This window comes from Pectinophora gossypiella, chromosome 3 (genome assembly GCF_024362695.1).
Source record: "Pectinophora gossypiella chromosome 3, ilPecGoss1.1, whole genome shotgun sequence".
NCBI classification, from domain to species: Eukaryota; Metazoa; Arthropoda; class Insecta; order Lepidoptera; family Gelechiidae; genus Pectinophora; species Pectinophora gossypiella.
The window spans coordinates 3119702-3135613 of NC_065406.1; the positions used below are offsets into that span (position 1 = coordinate 3119702).

Consider the following 15912-nt stretch of genomic DNA (forward strand, 5'->3'; position numbering starts at 1 on the left):
TCCTTCCCCAACACACCAATATTGCTTATAAAACAGAACTATTCTTCTGGTTTTAACCACAGTAAATTATATTCTTTTGTTATATTCGTAAACACCGCCGGCCATCTCTCATCTTCCATAGAGTCATCGTATATTCTTTTTCTTTCGTGTCAGTGTTGTCATGTCATAAATGTCATTACATATCGATTACTCATTCGAGTAAATATAAAATCGATTGGATGCGTTTATTATGACAAATTATTATGAATTCGATTATTTAAATCGAGAATAAGAATAGAATAAGAATAAAATAAATTTATTGCCATTAACGGTATTTTCATACGACGATTTCCCCTTATTGTTTTTCCCTAGTCTCAAACTTTTTCCGTACTCGAACTGATTAAAGTTCGAGACACCATGTAACAATGGCAATGGGAGCGCCTTCTAGTACCTACATGGGGCTTAAACATAGCTGGCGAGGGTGTACTATACACTTCTGCCTACTCTTTTGGGGATTGAGGCGTGATGCTATGTTGCGTTACGGAAATAAACGCAGTATCCCGGCAGCGGGAACTAGAATGTAAATGTGCGACAACCCTGTCGCAAGCGGGGTGGCAACAAAGAGGAAGGTTACGGAAGTAGGTAATTAAGCCTCATTAAGATTGCTAACGGGTAAATACGTGTTATTAATTAACACACACATACATAACCTCGTTATATGCCCCTACAGGAAAGGCAAAGCTCTTAGTTGAAACACTACAACTTACAGCAACATTTATTTTCTTACGTAAGTGCATATAGATGCTCCTGTGGAAGCCGTGGTAGCCCAGTTGGATAAATGCTTGACTTTCTGAGGTCGCAGGTTTGAATCCCTAGCATTGGTTTTGAAATTGAACCAAGCAAAACCAACCAACTAAAACCAACCAACCAAAACCAACCAACCAAAACCAACTAACCAAACCAACCAACTAAAACCAACCAACCAAACCAAAGAACCAATGGTTTTGAAATTGACCGAAATTTCGGCTTTCCGTCGGGATTTTATACAGCTTTTTATTTTGTCCGGATAGTCTTTCCACGCCCGCTATAATTATATCTGTAATATGCTGTGTGTGTGGCCTTTCTTATACCATTTTGTGATTCTTTTTAAATGATTTTACAGTTGCTATCAGTCCAGTAAAAAAGTACTATACAGTGAACTTCGGTTTTAAGTCCGTCTCAGGAAAGTACTATCTGCAAATTTTCATCCAAATCGGTCCAGCAGTTTAGGCGTGACGAGGTAACAGACAAGCAGTGTTACGCTGGCATTTATAATATTACTAGCTTGTAGCCCGCGACTTCGGTTGTAGCGCTCGACACTTTTATTCCATCCCTAATTTTTTTATACAATGATTTCGTTGGAAAATTATCCTATTGTTTTTCCCTAGTCTCAAAATTTTCCATACGTCATCTAAATAGGTTTAAGCTTGAATATGTAACAGACAAACAGTTAGTTTCACATGTATATTATTAGTGTAGATATGGATTATGTTAGACATTTCTCTGAATCAAATACCTACTACACATTACCACGTTAGACTAGTAAACTTCAAAGAGCAGCCATGTTTAATATCATTGTTACTTCGTTACTTTTATTTCCACATCAATGGTATGACGTGTACCTTCTACTTTTATAAATAACTTATTCTTTGAGTCTGCGAGGTGTAGGTATATTGTCGAGAGGATACAATTGGGTTAAATATTTTACGGCTTTAATTCGAGATCCAATTTTCCGTCTCTTCAGCCAAGGCGGCATGGCATCGTTTACATTAGGTAAGTAATACTTGCTACGTAACGTACGACGTCTATCTGCGTAGGTAGCATTCGTTACATTTATTGGTCGAAGCCCTCGTCATATAGCGCGCCGCGCGCGGTACGGTTGACGTGTAGACTTTACTTGTGTAGGTATAAATTAACAAGCTTGTCTGTATGTAGGTGGGTATAAAGCATCATTTAGGTTGTTTTTAATTGTAAGTTATGTGTCATTCAGTGTTTTGTTTTATTTCGTTACTTTAGTGTCCCTGTATAATAATCGTTTTTTACTTTCTAAAACGTAAAACCCTAATAGTGTAGTGTAATGCCGTATTTCTTTCAGCCTGCGGATTAGTTGCAGGAACGCTACAAGTCGTCACAATATAACTTGCAACCACTTTTGATAGGTACTTACATAACATAATAACATACCCCTTGTGGAGCCGTGGTAGCCCAGTTGTTCGAACGCTTGACTCTCACATTAAGGTCGTAGGTTTGAATCAGCACAAGCTTAAACCAATGATTGTCAAATTTGTTTTCGAATTCATGTTTGGATCATAAATGATTATCACGTGCTCAGCGGTGAAGGAAAACATCGTGAGGACACCCACATTCCCGAGAAATGTATTTTCGGAGTATGTGACCTGTATTGGGCTGGTTTTCCCTTCGCCGGTTGGAAGGTCAGACAGGCAGTCGCTTCTGTAAAAAACCGGACCTTTAGGTTAGGTAAGCGGACCCTGTGAAAAATGGGATAGTGCTAGGGAGATGTGTGATAACATTACAACACATAAAACAATAGCATCACGCTTGTGTCCCGGAAGGAGTAGGTAGAAGGTATTCGCCCACTCCTCACCAGCATGTTTAAGTCCCACGTAAAATGGGGCGAGCCCGAAACGACGAATTCAATCTCATAAAGTTGAGTCCAGTGGTGTAGAGCCTAACTGGAAATCGATCCCGTAACACTAATACGATGTAACGCATTCTCCGAACACGTCTATCACGGATGTTAGAACTAACTCTCATCATCATCATCAATTTAAGAGCTACGCTCTTGTTGGTACAGCATTTTCGATGCTACTTTTTTAGGGAAAAATAGGGCTGTGGTTTCCCTCTTGCCTTCCGCAGTACTCTGTCTGACGCGAGTGGGATGGCGCCCAGAGTAGTCTATTACAAAGCTATGCTAGGACTCCTGTCCTCCGCCTCTGAATAGTACTGAGAGTTACTACTACACAACTCACACAACACAACTAACAGAACCAACTCTACACTATACTATATCGATAGTTTGATCAGTATCGTCTTATCGATTGATATCAAACTGTCGGCAGATAGCCGGTCGCCAGTTGCAATTTAATTGAATCAGATTCGAGTTCGGGTAGTGACATGAGGTAGTCGTGCAATAATTTGATCGTCCAGACCCTCAGAGAAATAGACGGGAATTGTCAAGCGCACGCGTTTCCCTTAAATAAATTCATGAAGGATCCTTTCGTGTTTCGTTATTTGTTTTGGTATGCATTTGTAGAGACGTTGTCTTTTGAGTGATTAGAACGGAAATTCTCCGTCCAAAAAAAAAATCCACGTGATATCAACTCAGATCATGGCGTGAATCATCCCTCAAAGCTTTTGTTACGATGTCGTTAACACCCTTTATGTTTCCCGATGACGCAACGCGGTGGAGTATGCGGTGTTGGGCTCTGTCGACGCTCTCCTCTCGCCCCACAATCTCGCAGGGAAAAGTCGCTGTCGCAGATTCTTACGCTGATGAGACAGGTGGTTTTGGGTTCTTCATATAGTAAAAGCGCCAGTATCAACTTCACATAGATATATGAATGAATAAGAGATTACAACATAACATAGACAGCCTTAGATAAACATCCCACTGCTGGGCACAGGCCTCCCCTCATTCAACCGAAGGGGGGGATCATATATTACCTACATCAATCACAAATGGAGATGGAAATTCCTCCAGTGTTATTGTTATCAGTAATGTTATTATAAACAAACAAATGCAATATTCCTGTCTGACCCGGACAGATATAGCTCTGAATCATTATTGTCGAAATTACAGAATGATTCAATATTTGCAAAGCGCCTACAGTCATGGGTATCCATACGTAAACAGCTTATATACGTTCCACTGCTGGGCACAGTCGCAGCGGGTCGGTGGAGGTTTTTTTTACGGCTAATAGCCGGCACCAAAGGTTTAACGTGCCTTCCGAAGCACGGAAACATCTTACTGTTTGAGACAAACAGGTGATCCAAGCTTGCAATGTCCTTATTAAACAAAAGACAGTCTCACAAAGTGATCTCGACAATGTCCCCATCGGAAATCGAACCCGGACCTCCATATCGTGAGCTCAACGGTCTAACCACTATTCTACGCCACTAGACCACGGAGGCTGTTATAAATAAAACTAACAAAGTATAAAACCGTAAGATATTATCAAGGAGAATGTATTAAACGGAGTTATCTCACATAAAGAACGGAATTAGTACTCTCAATATATTTGATTACGTCACTTATTCTACTATTACACGTATATAAAAGATGATTCAAGCTTGCAATGTCACCAAACAAAGAACAGTCTCACAAATCTATACACAACATAACCTAAGCTCACAACTATATCCCAAGTGGGGTAGCTTCTATTACGAAGTTCTTACAGCTGTGTTAAGATTTAGGTCATCCTTAGTAAGTAAGTATATTTAGTAAACAAAGGCGTCTACTGTTTACAAGATTGCTATAATTTCCAGTTCTTAATCGGCAGTAATAAGCATCAAAGCTAATACGCAAACCGGCGGTTATAGGGCCATAAAGTTTGTTATTGGCACAAATATCCAAAGCTGAAACGGATTATCCACAAGGACGTTCTTGCTTAATATGTAAGAGAAGAAATTCAGGCCAGGCAGTGAATGTTGTAAGATACTCGTAATACTTTATTGAGCACAAAGAACACAATGTTCTTACAGAAAAGAGGAAAAAACGTGCAACAGGTCTTATTGCTCAGGCAGCAACTTCTTCCAGACAATCTTTAGGAACATGCATAGAATAAGGAATAAGTACAGAGACAATTCGTGGCTGAGACGTTGAAAACTGACGTATCTGCAATTTCTAGATAAAATAATTTGTGTCTTATTGACAATAGCAAAAGGTACAGATCAGATTCGCCAAAAATTTTAGATACGCCAGCTAGCGACGTCAGCGACGAATTGGCTACTTGGCAACTGTAACAATAAAATATGAAATAAGTATGTCAGATATGGTTGTTTATAATTTATTATCCAATAGTTTATTTTTATATTAAGATCATTTTTTTATATATTTTTTATAGTCTTACGATACATTTGTTTTAAGTTTACGCGGTTATTATCATAATTAAAGCACATAAAACACACTATCATGGCATGGTGTCGAAATATCGCGAGTCTCATATCCCCATTTAAACGCGGTAAGAACCCGTTATTATGTGCTTTAGTCTTACGATATCGTATCAACAGTGGCTGCAAGTGGTCTTTGATTACTTGTGGTTCTGCTCACTCCATTAGGGATTACGGGTGTGAGTTTAGGTACGTATGTATGTTATTTTTACAAAATAAGAATACGATTTTGTATCTGTGTGTTACAAGACCCGACACGGGTGGCCATGATTGGGCTTCGTGTGACGTCACATTTCACAAAATAAACAAAAACTATCTGTCAGGTTTCAAGTTATTCTTTACAGTTTATTTAAATGTGACGTCACTGGGCAAAATGTCACGTGACCAACATTTTTCGCGCGAAATTTGAAATTACTTTTCGGCGGATAAGAAAATGGCAGGTTTATCTTAAAATTAGATGGTGCGTACTTGAATTAGCACACGTGTCGTCTTCTTCTTCTATCGTGTAAGTTGTGAGGTGGATTACCAACCTCATCAACACTGGTGTCAGGGTTATTATTCAGCCGCCAAAGACCCCTGATATGGTTCATGTAATGACTATGTTACTCAAGCGCCATAATAATACAAGTTCACAGCAACACAGCTTGACCTATTCACACTGTTCACACCAAAGTTCAATTTGGGCTGAATATCCGGCCGAGTAAATATTTGTCTCGAAAACAGACATTTACACTAGGACTGGATGTGGCTGGTGTGCCATTGTATTTGGCAGCACTACACTAAGAATTTGTAATAAAACCAGCGGACCTAAAAAGTCCCCATTGGACTGGATTCGACTTGGATCTTTTTTTCTGTCTCTCAAGATACAGGTCCCCTAGTTTGAGAGACAGGGTTACCTTCTGCTTTTAAATAGCCACCATCAAAATTATATAAACTGTCAGTGTAAATGTAACATAACATAACGTAAATAGCCTATATACGTCCCACTGCTGGGCACAGGCCTCCCCTCAATCAACCGGAGGGGGTATACTCCACCACGCTGCTCCACTGCGGGTGCGGGTTTGAGTGAAAATGTAAATAATATGTAAATTGTTTTGTGTAATTTCTTTTATTATTATCATTATTATTTATTGGATCAAATCATCTAAACTAGCAACATTGCAATTTGACATTTGCGCATGTAAAACTAAGTGCGCATGTCAACCTTGCTTTTCAGATCAATTACTTCAATGTTGCCTTTTAAGGCCCCCTGTGATGTGGTATATAGTAATGTAGAATACTAAGGTCATAGTTGTTTGCATTGCGCACTTACTTTTATGTGCGTAAATATCAAATGGAAATATTGCTAGTTTAGATGACTTGATTGAATGTAGCCTTTTTAGGCATTTCTCGGGAATTTGCGTTTCCACACGATGTTTTCCTTTACCGCTGAACGTTTGAAGATGAAAATCATATAATCCAAACATGAATTCGAAAATAGTTTCCAAAATCAATGGTTTGGGCCCGTGCTGGATTTGAACTTACGATTTCACAGTAAGAGTCGAGCAATCTACCAACTGGGCTATTACGGCTCAGATGAACAAGTTGTGCATTATATATTTTTTTATTTAGTTACCCAGCCCAGCAGAAAAGTAATCAGACTAAAACCAAACTAATGTGCAATTTGCGGTCGCGCGGTGTTTTAACAAGATTTTCTCTTTGCTTCCAGGAAAATAGCGATGGAGTCGTCAGCAGTCACAGGAACAATTAAAAACAAAAATAATGAAAACCAAATGCAAGTGGAAATGTTCAATAATCACAAACATTTTAGACTAAAATAAGTGCAATATCATGTAATTAGGTGAAATTAGATGAAATTACAATCAATGTGTCTTTGTGTAGTGATGAAGTGAGTTGAAACTTGGTGATGATGGATGACTAGTGGGTGACAGTAATGGGGTGTGGCCAGAGTAAGATAAATCTCTACCCGAGAAGAAATAAGAATGGTAGTAAAGGGAGCAGTGCCAAAAAATCGGGTGAGTACTTCCTATCACACTTTTTCTTATTCAGGCCAAGTAGTGTCTCCGGCCAAGTAGTTAATGCCATCTGCGGCAAATCAAAAATAAGTCACGTCAAAAAAAATATTTCTTATTTTTACTTTTTTGTTTTTCTTTGCGCTACTTTTATTGCAATTCACCAGGTGGTGTTGCCAGTAAGACGCACATCTGGCTTTTTTCTAGCCACGCCACAAATTTTGATCAATTAATTCCTCCTAAACTACATAAATTAATGACAGATTGCTAAAGAGTGCTGACCATAATTGACTCATTACTGTTGTTGATTTGTTAAGGTGCGCCTACACCTGCGAGCGTTCGCTTGTAATGTAATGTTCGACAGATTCGAACATTATGATTTGACTTGTAACATCAATACAGCCGAATTCTCGTGTAATGTAATGTAATAAAATCGGATCTCTGCGACGGAAAAAACCCACTTGATATTAACTCGGAATCATGGTCTGAATTCATCCTCCTCAGTATTCGTTACGATGTCACTAACACTCTGTATAATGTAGACCGAGCTTTACATTACACCAGGTAAACTTCAAATCTTCAACAAACTTTATATGAACTTATTCTCTGAGTTAGTAGAAAATATACGAAATGTACTTGACGTTTACACAGAAATTGTATTTCCATTTTAAAAAAATTTCCTGTTCATAGAACTTTCTAGTTTAGAACTTACATTTTTATTTTTATTGAACATAATGCTTCTTCAATGTGGGACTTTCTTCCTGCACCGGTTCGACCCACTAGGGTCGATTAATTCTTTCAAATATTTTTCCTCTCAGACGACGCCCTGAGCCGAGGTTCGCGCCCAACTGGGCACCCTCAGGCCTGTTGTCTTAAACGTTGTACCGGGTGAGAGCCTTCAGCGCTCCCCATTTGTCCGGCCAAGTAGTTAATGCCATCTGCGGCAAATCTACAATAAGTCACGTCAAAAAAAAAAAAAAAATCTTCCTGCACCGCTGAGCTCGTGATAATCATTTATGATCGAAACATGAAACTCCCTAACACAAATATAATGATATATATTATGTTATGTTGTTTTGTTGTTAGAATTATAATGAAAAATGTTTTTGATACTTGTCCCTACTCTTGTAAAACAGTGTCTAAATGCTAAACACGGTTTTGTGGTAAGCACATCTTCTCATAAACCCTCGGCCATCAAACATTTTACGAGGGAAGATGGCAATCGTGAACCGAGAATGAATAGCATAACATCCCGCGATATATGTGGAATAGCCCTTTGAGTTTTATTTTTATTTCCCTGATAAAGGCAGGTGGAAGTGAGGGGTCGTGTCTTCAAATATTCATGAGATCGTTCCTGAACCGGCTGCGACCTGAAGTTTTTTTTTTATCCAGTATTGTTACAAAAATAGTCAAAAATGATATCGTTTATTATCAGCCTATATTGACCAATGTAACTATTTTGTTAATGGTGTGATAGTGTCCGGCCTCCGTGGTCCAGTGGTTGAGCGTTAGGCTCACGATCCGGAGGCCCCGGGTTCGAATCCCGGTGGGGACATATCACAAAAATCACTTTGTGATCAAATCAAATATACTTTAATACAGAACTAAAATTTCAACAATCAGACATAACACATGAATACAATCCCTAGTTTGGTCAGGACATTACAGGCTGATCACCTGATTGTCCGAAAGTAAGATGATCCGTGCTTCGGAAGGCACGTTAAGCCGTTGGTCCCGGTTACTACTTACTGATGTAAGTATGTAGTCGTTACATGAGCCATGTGAGGGGCCTTTGGCGGCTCAGTAATAACCCTGACACTAGGGTTGGTGAGGTTGGTATTCCACCTCACAACCCTCATGATAAGAAGAAGAAATAAAAGTTCTACAAAATACTAAAATGTTATAAGATACTGTTATGATAGCTCTGTGTAGGTATCTGGTAAACTTTTCCCGCATTAATCGCTGGACTTATCTGGTTACAAAGTAGTACAACAGTAATATAATTATTTAAACCCGGGACACTTCATCCAAACAACCTCGTTTTACATAGGAACTACACATTGACGCAACCGTACACGTGCATCTGTGTGTGTGACGTCTGACGCCATTGATATAATTCGATGTCTGACGCCCATACGATTGAAGACTAAAGTAAGACCGCGGGGTGAAGTAAACCTAGCTTAGCCGCTGGTGGGGAGCGCAGAGTTGCCGTTGAGAACTAACTTAGTAAAATACAGCGATTGGTAATCGAAGTGCACGCGAGCGTAAGCTACCTATGGATTATAAAATGCTCTCATTATGTTTAGAGAAGCTCGGTGGCGCAGCGGTTGACGCGCTCGGTCTGCGATTGTTAAAGTAAAGCAACTTTCGCAAAGGCCGGTCATAGGATGGGTGACCACAAAAAAAAAAGTTTTCATCTCGATCTCCTCCGTGCTTCGGAAGGCACGTTAAGCCGTTGGTCCCGGCTGCATTAGCAGTCGTTAATAACCATCAATCCGCACTGGGCCCGCGTGATGGTTTAAGGCCCGATCTCCCTATCCATCCATAGGGAAGGCCCGTGCCCCAGCACTGGGGACGTTAATGGGCTGATGTTGATGATGATGTTTAGATGAATAATTCAATAAATGTATTTTACCATTAAACTACTTCCGTTCTGCTTTTCTTCTAGTGAGTAAAACAGTAACATTTATCATCCCTTTAATAACAAAACGTGTATAGTACATGCAAAAGATTTACTATCTACAAAAAACCGCAGATTGTTTGAAGCTTTCGCCGAGTAATAAATCGCGGAACAATTTTTCTATTTGCGCAGCGCAGACGTTTTGGGTACCTACCTGACGAATTATTAACGATACACTGAAGGTAAACATGTGGTACCCTCCAAATGTTCCCTGGAATTCCGCAGAGGATATACTGCGAAAAGTATTTGGAAAGTTCGGGAAAGAATCTTTGATTTTAGTCCCAGTGCTCAAGTAAAAAGTATTATGTTTTTAGATTTGGTTTGCTTGGTATTTTTTTTATTACTACTGGTTGGTTGTATTTGAACATGGGATATAAAATAATGCATGATAAAGCATTAAATGAAGAAAATCCGTCAAGGGCTCTATCTCATTAGGAGACCATGCTACCAACAAAAATATGTATGCAATTGTATAAAGGATACCTCGCCTGGTTGCGCAGCCAATTTGTTGCCGATAACTGAATCCTGAATAATTTCCGGCTGGTGGAGCAAGCAAAGTGAGATCATCATCATCTCCCTAGCATTCAAACAAACAAGTATAGTCTGCCGCCATCGGGGGTCCAACCGGCCTCAATTACTTATTTGTTACTAATACTAGATTTAAGTTTGTAATGTTACTAACAAATATGGATGTTTTTTTTTATAAGTCCGAAATAAACTTTTATTATTATTATTGTTATTATTATTATCCCGTTTTTCACAAGGTCCGCTTACCCAACTTGAAGATATAACAGGTCCCGTATTATACAGAAACGACTGCCTGTCTGACCTTCCAACCCGCGAAGGGAAATCCAGCCCAATACAGGTTAGGTCACTTACCTCCGAAAATGCATTTCTCGGGAATGTGGGTTTCCTAACAATGTTTTCCTTCACAGGTGATAATCATCTATGATTTAAACATGAATTTGAAATCAAATTCGACAATCATTGGTTTAGACCTGTGCTGGATTCGTACCTGCGACCTCAAAGTGAGAGGCAAGCGTTTTACCAACTGGGCTACCATGGCTCCCTAGTAGTGTCCTAGTGAGATGGGGCCTAAAAATCCTTACAGACAGACGCAAGTAATCGTGTGTATAGCTAGCCGAGCGCGAATGTGCATACGAACTTGAAAATGAAAAAAGAAACCCCGTTGCCGCCTCTGGGTTCCAGTGTAGCGCTTCCCATCTGTCCGGGCAAGTTGTAAAGCAAATACCTAAGTATACTAGGTATACAAAAGTTACATTCATTTATACAAAACATTGTGAAATATATTTATAACCGTTTAGCATACTTATAACTTAACCAATTTTCAAGGAAGATTAAATTATTTTCCAAGCGTACTTAGGATTATGCCTATGCCCAGCAGTGGGCGTCGTACGGCTGATGATGATGATGATGACTTAGGATTAAAGTTGCAAGCTTGCTAGCAATATAAGTATACAATGGTGCCGATTCCTGTACACACCATTTAATTTTATTTTAAGTTATACCCGTCGTTCTCTTACCCGCCGAAAAAGAAAAGGATGGGTAATCGACAGGCATAAATTTAATAATAAATAAAAAAGCCCTTCCAAAATTCTATATTGGTCAATAACCCGACAAAATAAGTTAACAGCACACTTCAAACGTGTTGCATACGAGCGAAATGCCTATTTTGTTCATTTTAAAATTAACAGTTGTCAAAATCATTCGTCCCTTACCTTTTCGGCGGATAAGAAAATGCCGACATTTTCTAATAACTTAAAATAAAATTAGGTGTCTGCAGGAATCGGGGCCATTATAGATAAATAAATAATAAGTATATAAAATAGATTCATCTTCTTCTTCTCGTGCCTCTGCATTAGGAGGTTGGCGATAATCATCCTAGGACTTCGTGAATCAACAGTGGCTGGAAGTTGGTCTTTGATTACTCGTGGTTCTGCCCACCCCCTTAGGGATTACGGACGTGAGTTTATGTAAGGTATGTGTCAAATAATGTTGCATTAGCTTATTTTTATCTTCCCAGCCTCAGTAATTCAGTCCAGACGTTAATCCTTACTAAGGCGAGTCTCTAAGCTGAGGTCACTTCTTATGGTTACAGCTATCGCAGTATTATACAATTTACTTAGCTAAAAGTTATGTTGTTCCTGTGCAGGACTGTGAGCTAATAAAAGACAGATCGCGTTCAGCTGCTTATGTGCCGTACAACCTTCCCGGGAATGTCGTACAAACCGACAGAGGGATTATATTAATCCTTTCTAACATGATGGATTAGTATAGGACACAGATCATTAATACTAACGTAGTAGGAATCATTATTTGTCACAATCAAATAAACTACTATTGCACATAAAAAAATATACAAACATTTATTCGACGTGTGGCAAAAATATTTTTATTAACGACACACGTTTCTAGCTGAGCATTAGCTAATCAATCGTACACATTGGTAATTACGGCGGCCTTTGGTCCCGGTAACATTAACATGCAATTTACCTAACACGAATAGTGTTGCAGTCGGCGGGAAAATAGATTGGTTTTACCCGAAAATTCGCTCCCTTAGGAAGTTATATTATGAAGAAATAATTATACAGAATTATGTTTATGATATTTCTTACCTACATCTCACAGGAAACATAGATTTTTCCGGTATAGGTTTTCCGATGCTTAGGTTTTTGATTCGGACATGTAAATACAGAGAAAGTAGGTAGACTTACGAAAAAGTTTGTGATGCCAGTGTAAGTGATAGAGGAAGAGGAAGGCCCAGGCGAACCGCGATCAAATCCAGGATATTTCAAATTCAAATTCAAATTCAAAAATATCTTTATTCAGTAGGTAACATAGTTACACTTTGAATCGTCAATTTTTACATAACGAACGTCTCATCCGCCTAAAACTACTGCAGCTTCTCACAACCTGTATAGCCGGGGAAAAGAAGCTGCAAGAAAAACCTCGGCACAGGGCCCTAGACGTTCTTTAAAAAAATAAAAATAAACATAAAATATTGATATACAATTGAGTAATTTAGCTGCCTAATATCAGTTCTCAGACAGTTAATCCCATGCATTCATATCTTCTAAATAATCACTAACTTTATAATAACCTTTTTTGTAAAGTTTTTGTTTAACTACTGTCTTAAAGCAGTTGAAGGCAAATTCTGAATGTCAATGGGAATCTTATTGTAAAAACGTATACATTGAAAGATTTAGTAATCTTATGTAATCGACTGACTTGTAAAGCAAGTTTATTTTTATTCCGGGTATTAACAATGTGCCGATCGCTATTTTTTGCAAATAATCCTATATGTTTTTTTACATATATTAAGTTTTCAAAGATATATTGTGATGCCAAAGTTAAAATATTAATTTCTTTAAATTTATTTCTAAGTGACATCTTGGGTCCCAATTTGTAAATCGCCCGAATGGCTCACTTTTGCAGAACAAAAATGCTGTTCACATCTGCAGCATGACCCCACAGCAAGATGCCGTACGACATTAGACTGTGGAAGTAGGCAAAATAAACTAATCGCGCGGTTTCTACATCGGTTATTAAACGAATTTTTTTGACCGCGAATGCTGCTGAGCTGAGCCTTTTGGACAACTTATCAATATGGGGACTCCATTGCAGCTTAGCGTCCAAAGTAATTCCCAAAAATACAGCAGTATCCGTGAGATTTTAAAAAAAGACCAGGTCAAGAGTACTCTAAACCTCTACATTCATCAATCGTTTCATACACGCGCGCCGGTTCGGAGTAGATCTTTCTAAACCTTTAAGTATGTATTGACTAAGTGGTTTTTTGTTTTTGTTATACATAGGTACAAGTATATGTCTGTTGATTCGCAAACAAAATGTTTTGTATGTACCTATCTTCAGATGCACGTGAAACCACATTCATACTTAGCTACCATAGATTGCGCCCAACAAAATACCAATGTAGCTCTTGTCAAATAGAAATTCACGGTAGTAGGTACTAACTGGTGATCTTTCCCTGGAGGTCCATCCTCGTGATTGCTTCGACCGTGTAGTGTATATACAGCCTGTGGTTTCACGTAGAAGCCACTTTTGTATCGTGGCCTTTGTGTGGTGGACGTGGTTGGGATAATATCGCGAATTTCGACTAATGCTCACACGTTGACTGTTTCTCTGCATTGTACATTTTATAAGGTAAGTACTTTATTGGTAAGACCACTTTAATATAGTCGCTAATATCAATCAATCAATCAATAACACTTTATTGCACAACGACATATACAAAGGACATAAACATACGAATAAAAACATAAGTACAATAGGTAATAGCTAATATGGTAATCGTTAGAAGGCTCAAACGTCTGTTTCAGACGATATGTGACATCATTGTGGCGAAATACCATAATAAGAATCAGAATCATTTATTCAACGTAATTATCATGCATAAACTTGTTTAGGGTCCGAATCTGGACTTCGGAACCTATTTTGTGTAGACCAAGAGTAGAACCTAAACTTTTTAATGAGAGATGTCCTTAGAAAAGGCTCAGTACGATCTACTCTGACCCGGCGTGCGTGTATGAAACGATTGATGAATGTGGAGGAAACAACAGAAGTATTTCAGGATCGGAGCAAATATAATTCCATAGTCTCTGCTTACTCCGGTGGGAAATAGGCTTGACTTTATGTATGTAATGTAAAAAATAAATTCTTCACATATTAAATTAGTTGTAGTCCTTATAATGCGTAGGCACCATTATAAACCTTGGCGGCGCTAGTCGAATTATTTACCAAACGGACCGCGACAGATTGTAGGTATTTTTTAAAACGGACTCGTTTTATAATCTATCGCGGTCCGTTTCGTAGATGATGATTAGCGCCGCCAAGACTATCAATATAGGCTATGGGTTGGTCAACTATCAAGATATAGGGTGTCATATTTAGTATTTACCTTTCCATCTTTCTTTAAATCTTCACTCTCCAGGACTTCATATATAATCATATAAAATCTACAAATGTACTTGTGACTCTACCAACCCTATTAGAAATTTTGGGAGTGAGTTGCTGATATTATTACATAATTATTCTGCCCGTCTGTACGCAGCACGTTTCAATTAGGTACTTGATTGACTGCACAGTGCAGCCTTGTTGCTTGTGAGCGATTATTTCCGGCGTCGCACAGTGGACTGAAACGCAATATAACTGGCAAAATAATTATCGGTTCTTTACTTTTTTTTATTCTTCTACACAGGTATGATTGCAAAGTCCAATCAGTTTCTTGCAAAGTAATAAATTAACTGGTTGCACTTAAGACCTCCTGGTTACATGTTGTAATAGATCATATGTTAACTTCTTTCACCCTAAGGTTGCCTGGCAGAAATTGCTATTTAGCAATAAGGCCGCCTATTGTACTTATGTTTTTATTCGTATGTTTATGTCCTTTGTATATGTCGTTGTGCAATAAAGTATTATTGATTGATTGATTGATTGATTGATTGATTGATATGTCTGTTATCCATAAAATTAGGTTAAACGAAGTAAAAACTGTACAGGGCCGTCTATATTGATTTTGAGGAACGTACCCTGGATAGTTCCTTATTAATGAATAAAAAGAATGTACTTTTGTTGTTTTCCTGCCAGTTTTTATTACAACCTGCCCCAGCGTGCGTTGTCGAATGCAGCAGCCTACTCGTACCAATTATAGGTTTTTTCGTCGATGTAGTGCGCAGTGCGATTGCATTGTTCACGTTGTGGAAATTGAAAAATTCGTCTGTTTATGGAATTGTGATGGAATCTGAGGGAGTGTCTATCACAATGGGAATAAAAGGCGAAAGGCCAAAAGCGTACGTGGACGGATTTTTTTTATTGTAAATAGCTTTCTGCCTGCGACTGCAGCTGCGTGGAGTTCGGTTAGGTTTTCCGGTTTTTTTTGGCGTAAATTTTTTAATTTATCTTTCCGTAAGAGCGGAATCCCACATTCCCGAGAAATGCATTTTCGGAGGTTATGTGACCTAATCTGTATTGGGCTGGTTTTTCCTTCGCGGGTTGGGCGATCAGACTTCTGTAATAAACCGGATCTGCCAAATC

At 38.7% G+C, this 15912-nt stretch overlaps 1 protein-coding gene across 2 annotated transcripts in view; it reads left to right on the top strand.

The window, feature by feature from the left end:
* Positions 1-15912, top strand: part of LOC126380238 (serine/arginine repetitive matrix protein 1) — a 135724-nt gene that overhangs the window by 100526 nt on the left and 19286 nt on the right. Inside the window, exons 1-2 of one of the 2 annotated variants that reach the window (XM_050029514.1) lie at positions 6532-6681; positions 6857-7163. In XM_050029514.1, coding sequence (XP_049885471.1) covers positions 7082-7163 — 82 coding nt within the window. In that variant the 5' untranslated portion in view covers positions 6532-6681; positions 6857-7081. Of the gene's footprint in view, positions 1-6531; positions 6682-6856; positions 7164-15912 lie in introns of those variants that run through there. The other variant, XM_050029506.1, reaches the window with a different exon arrangement.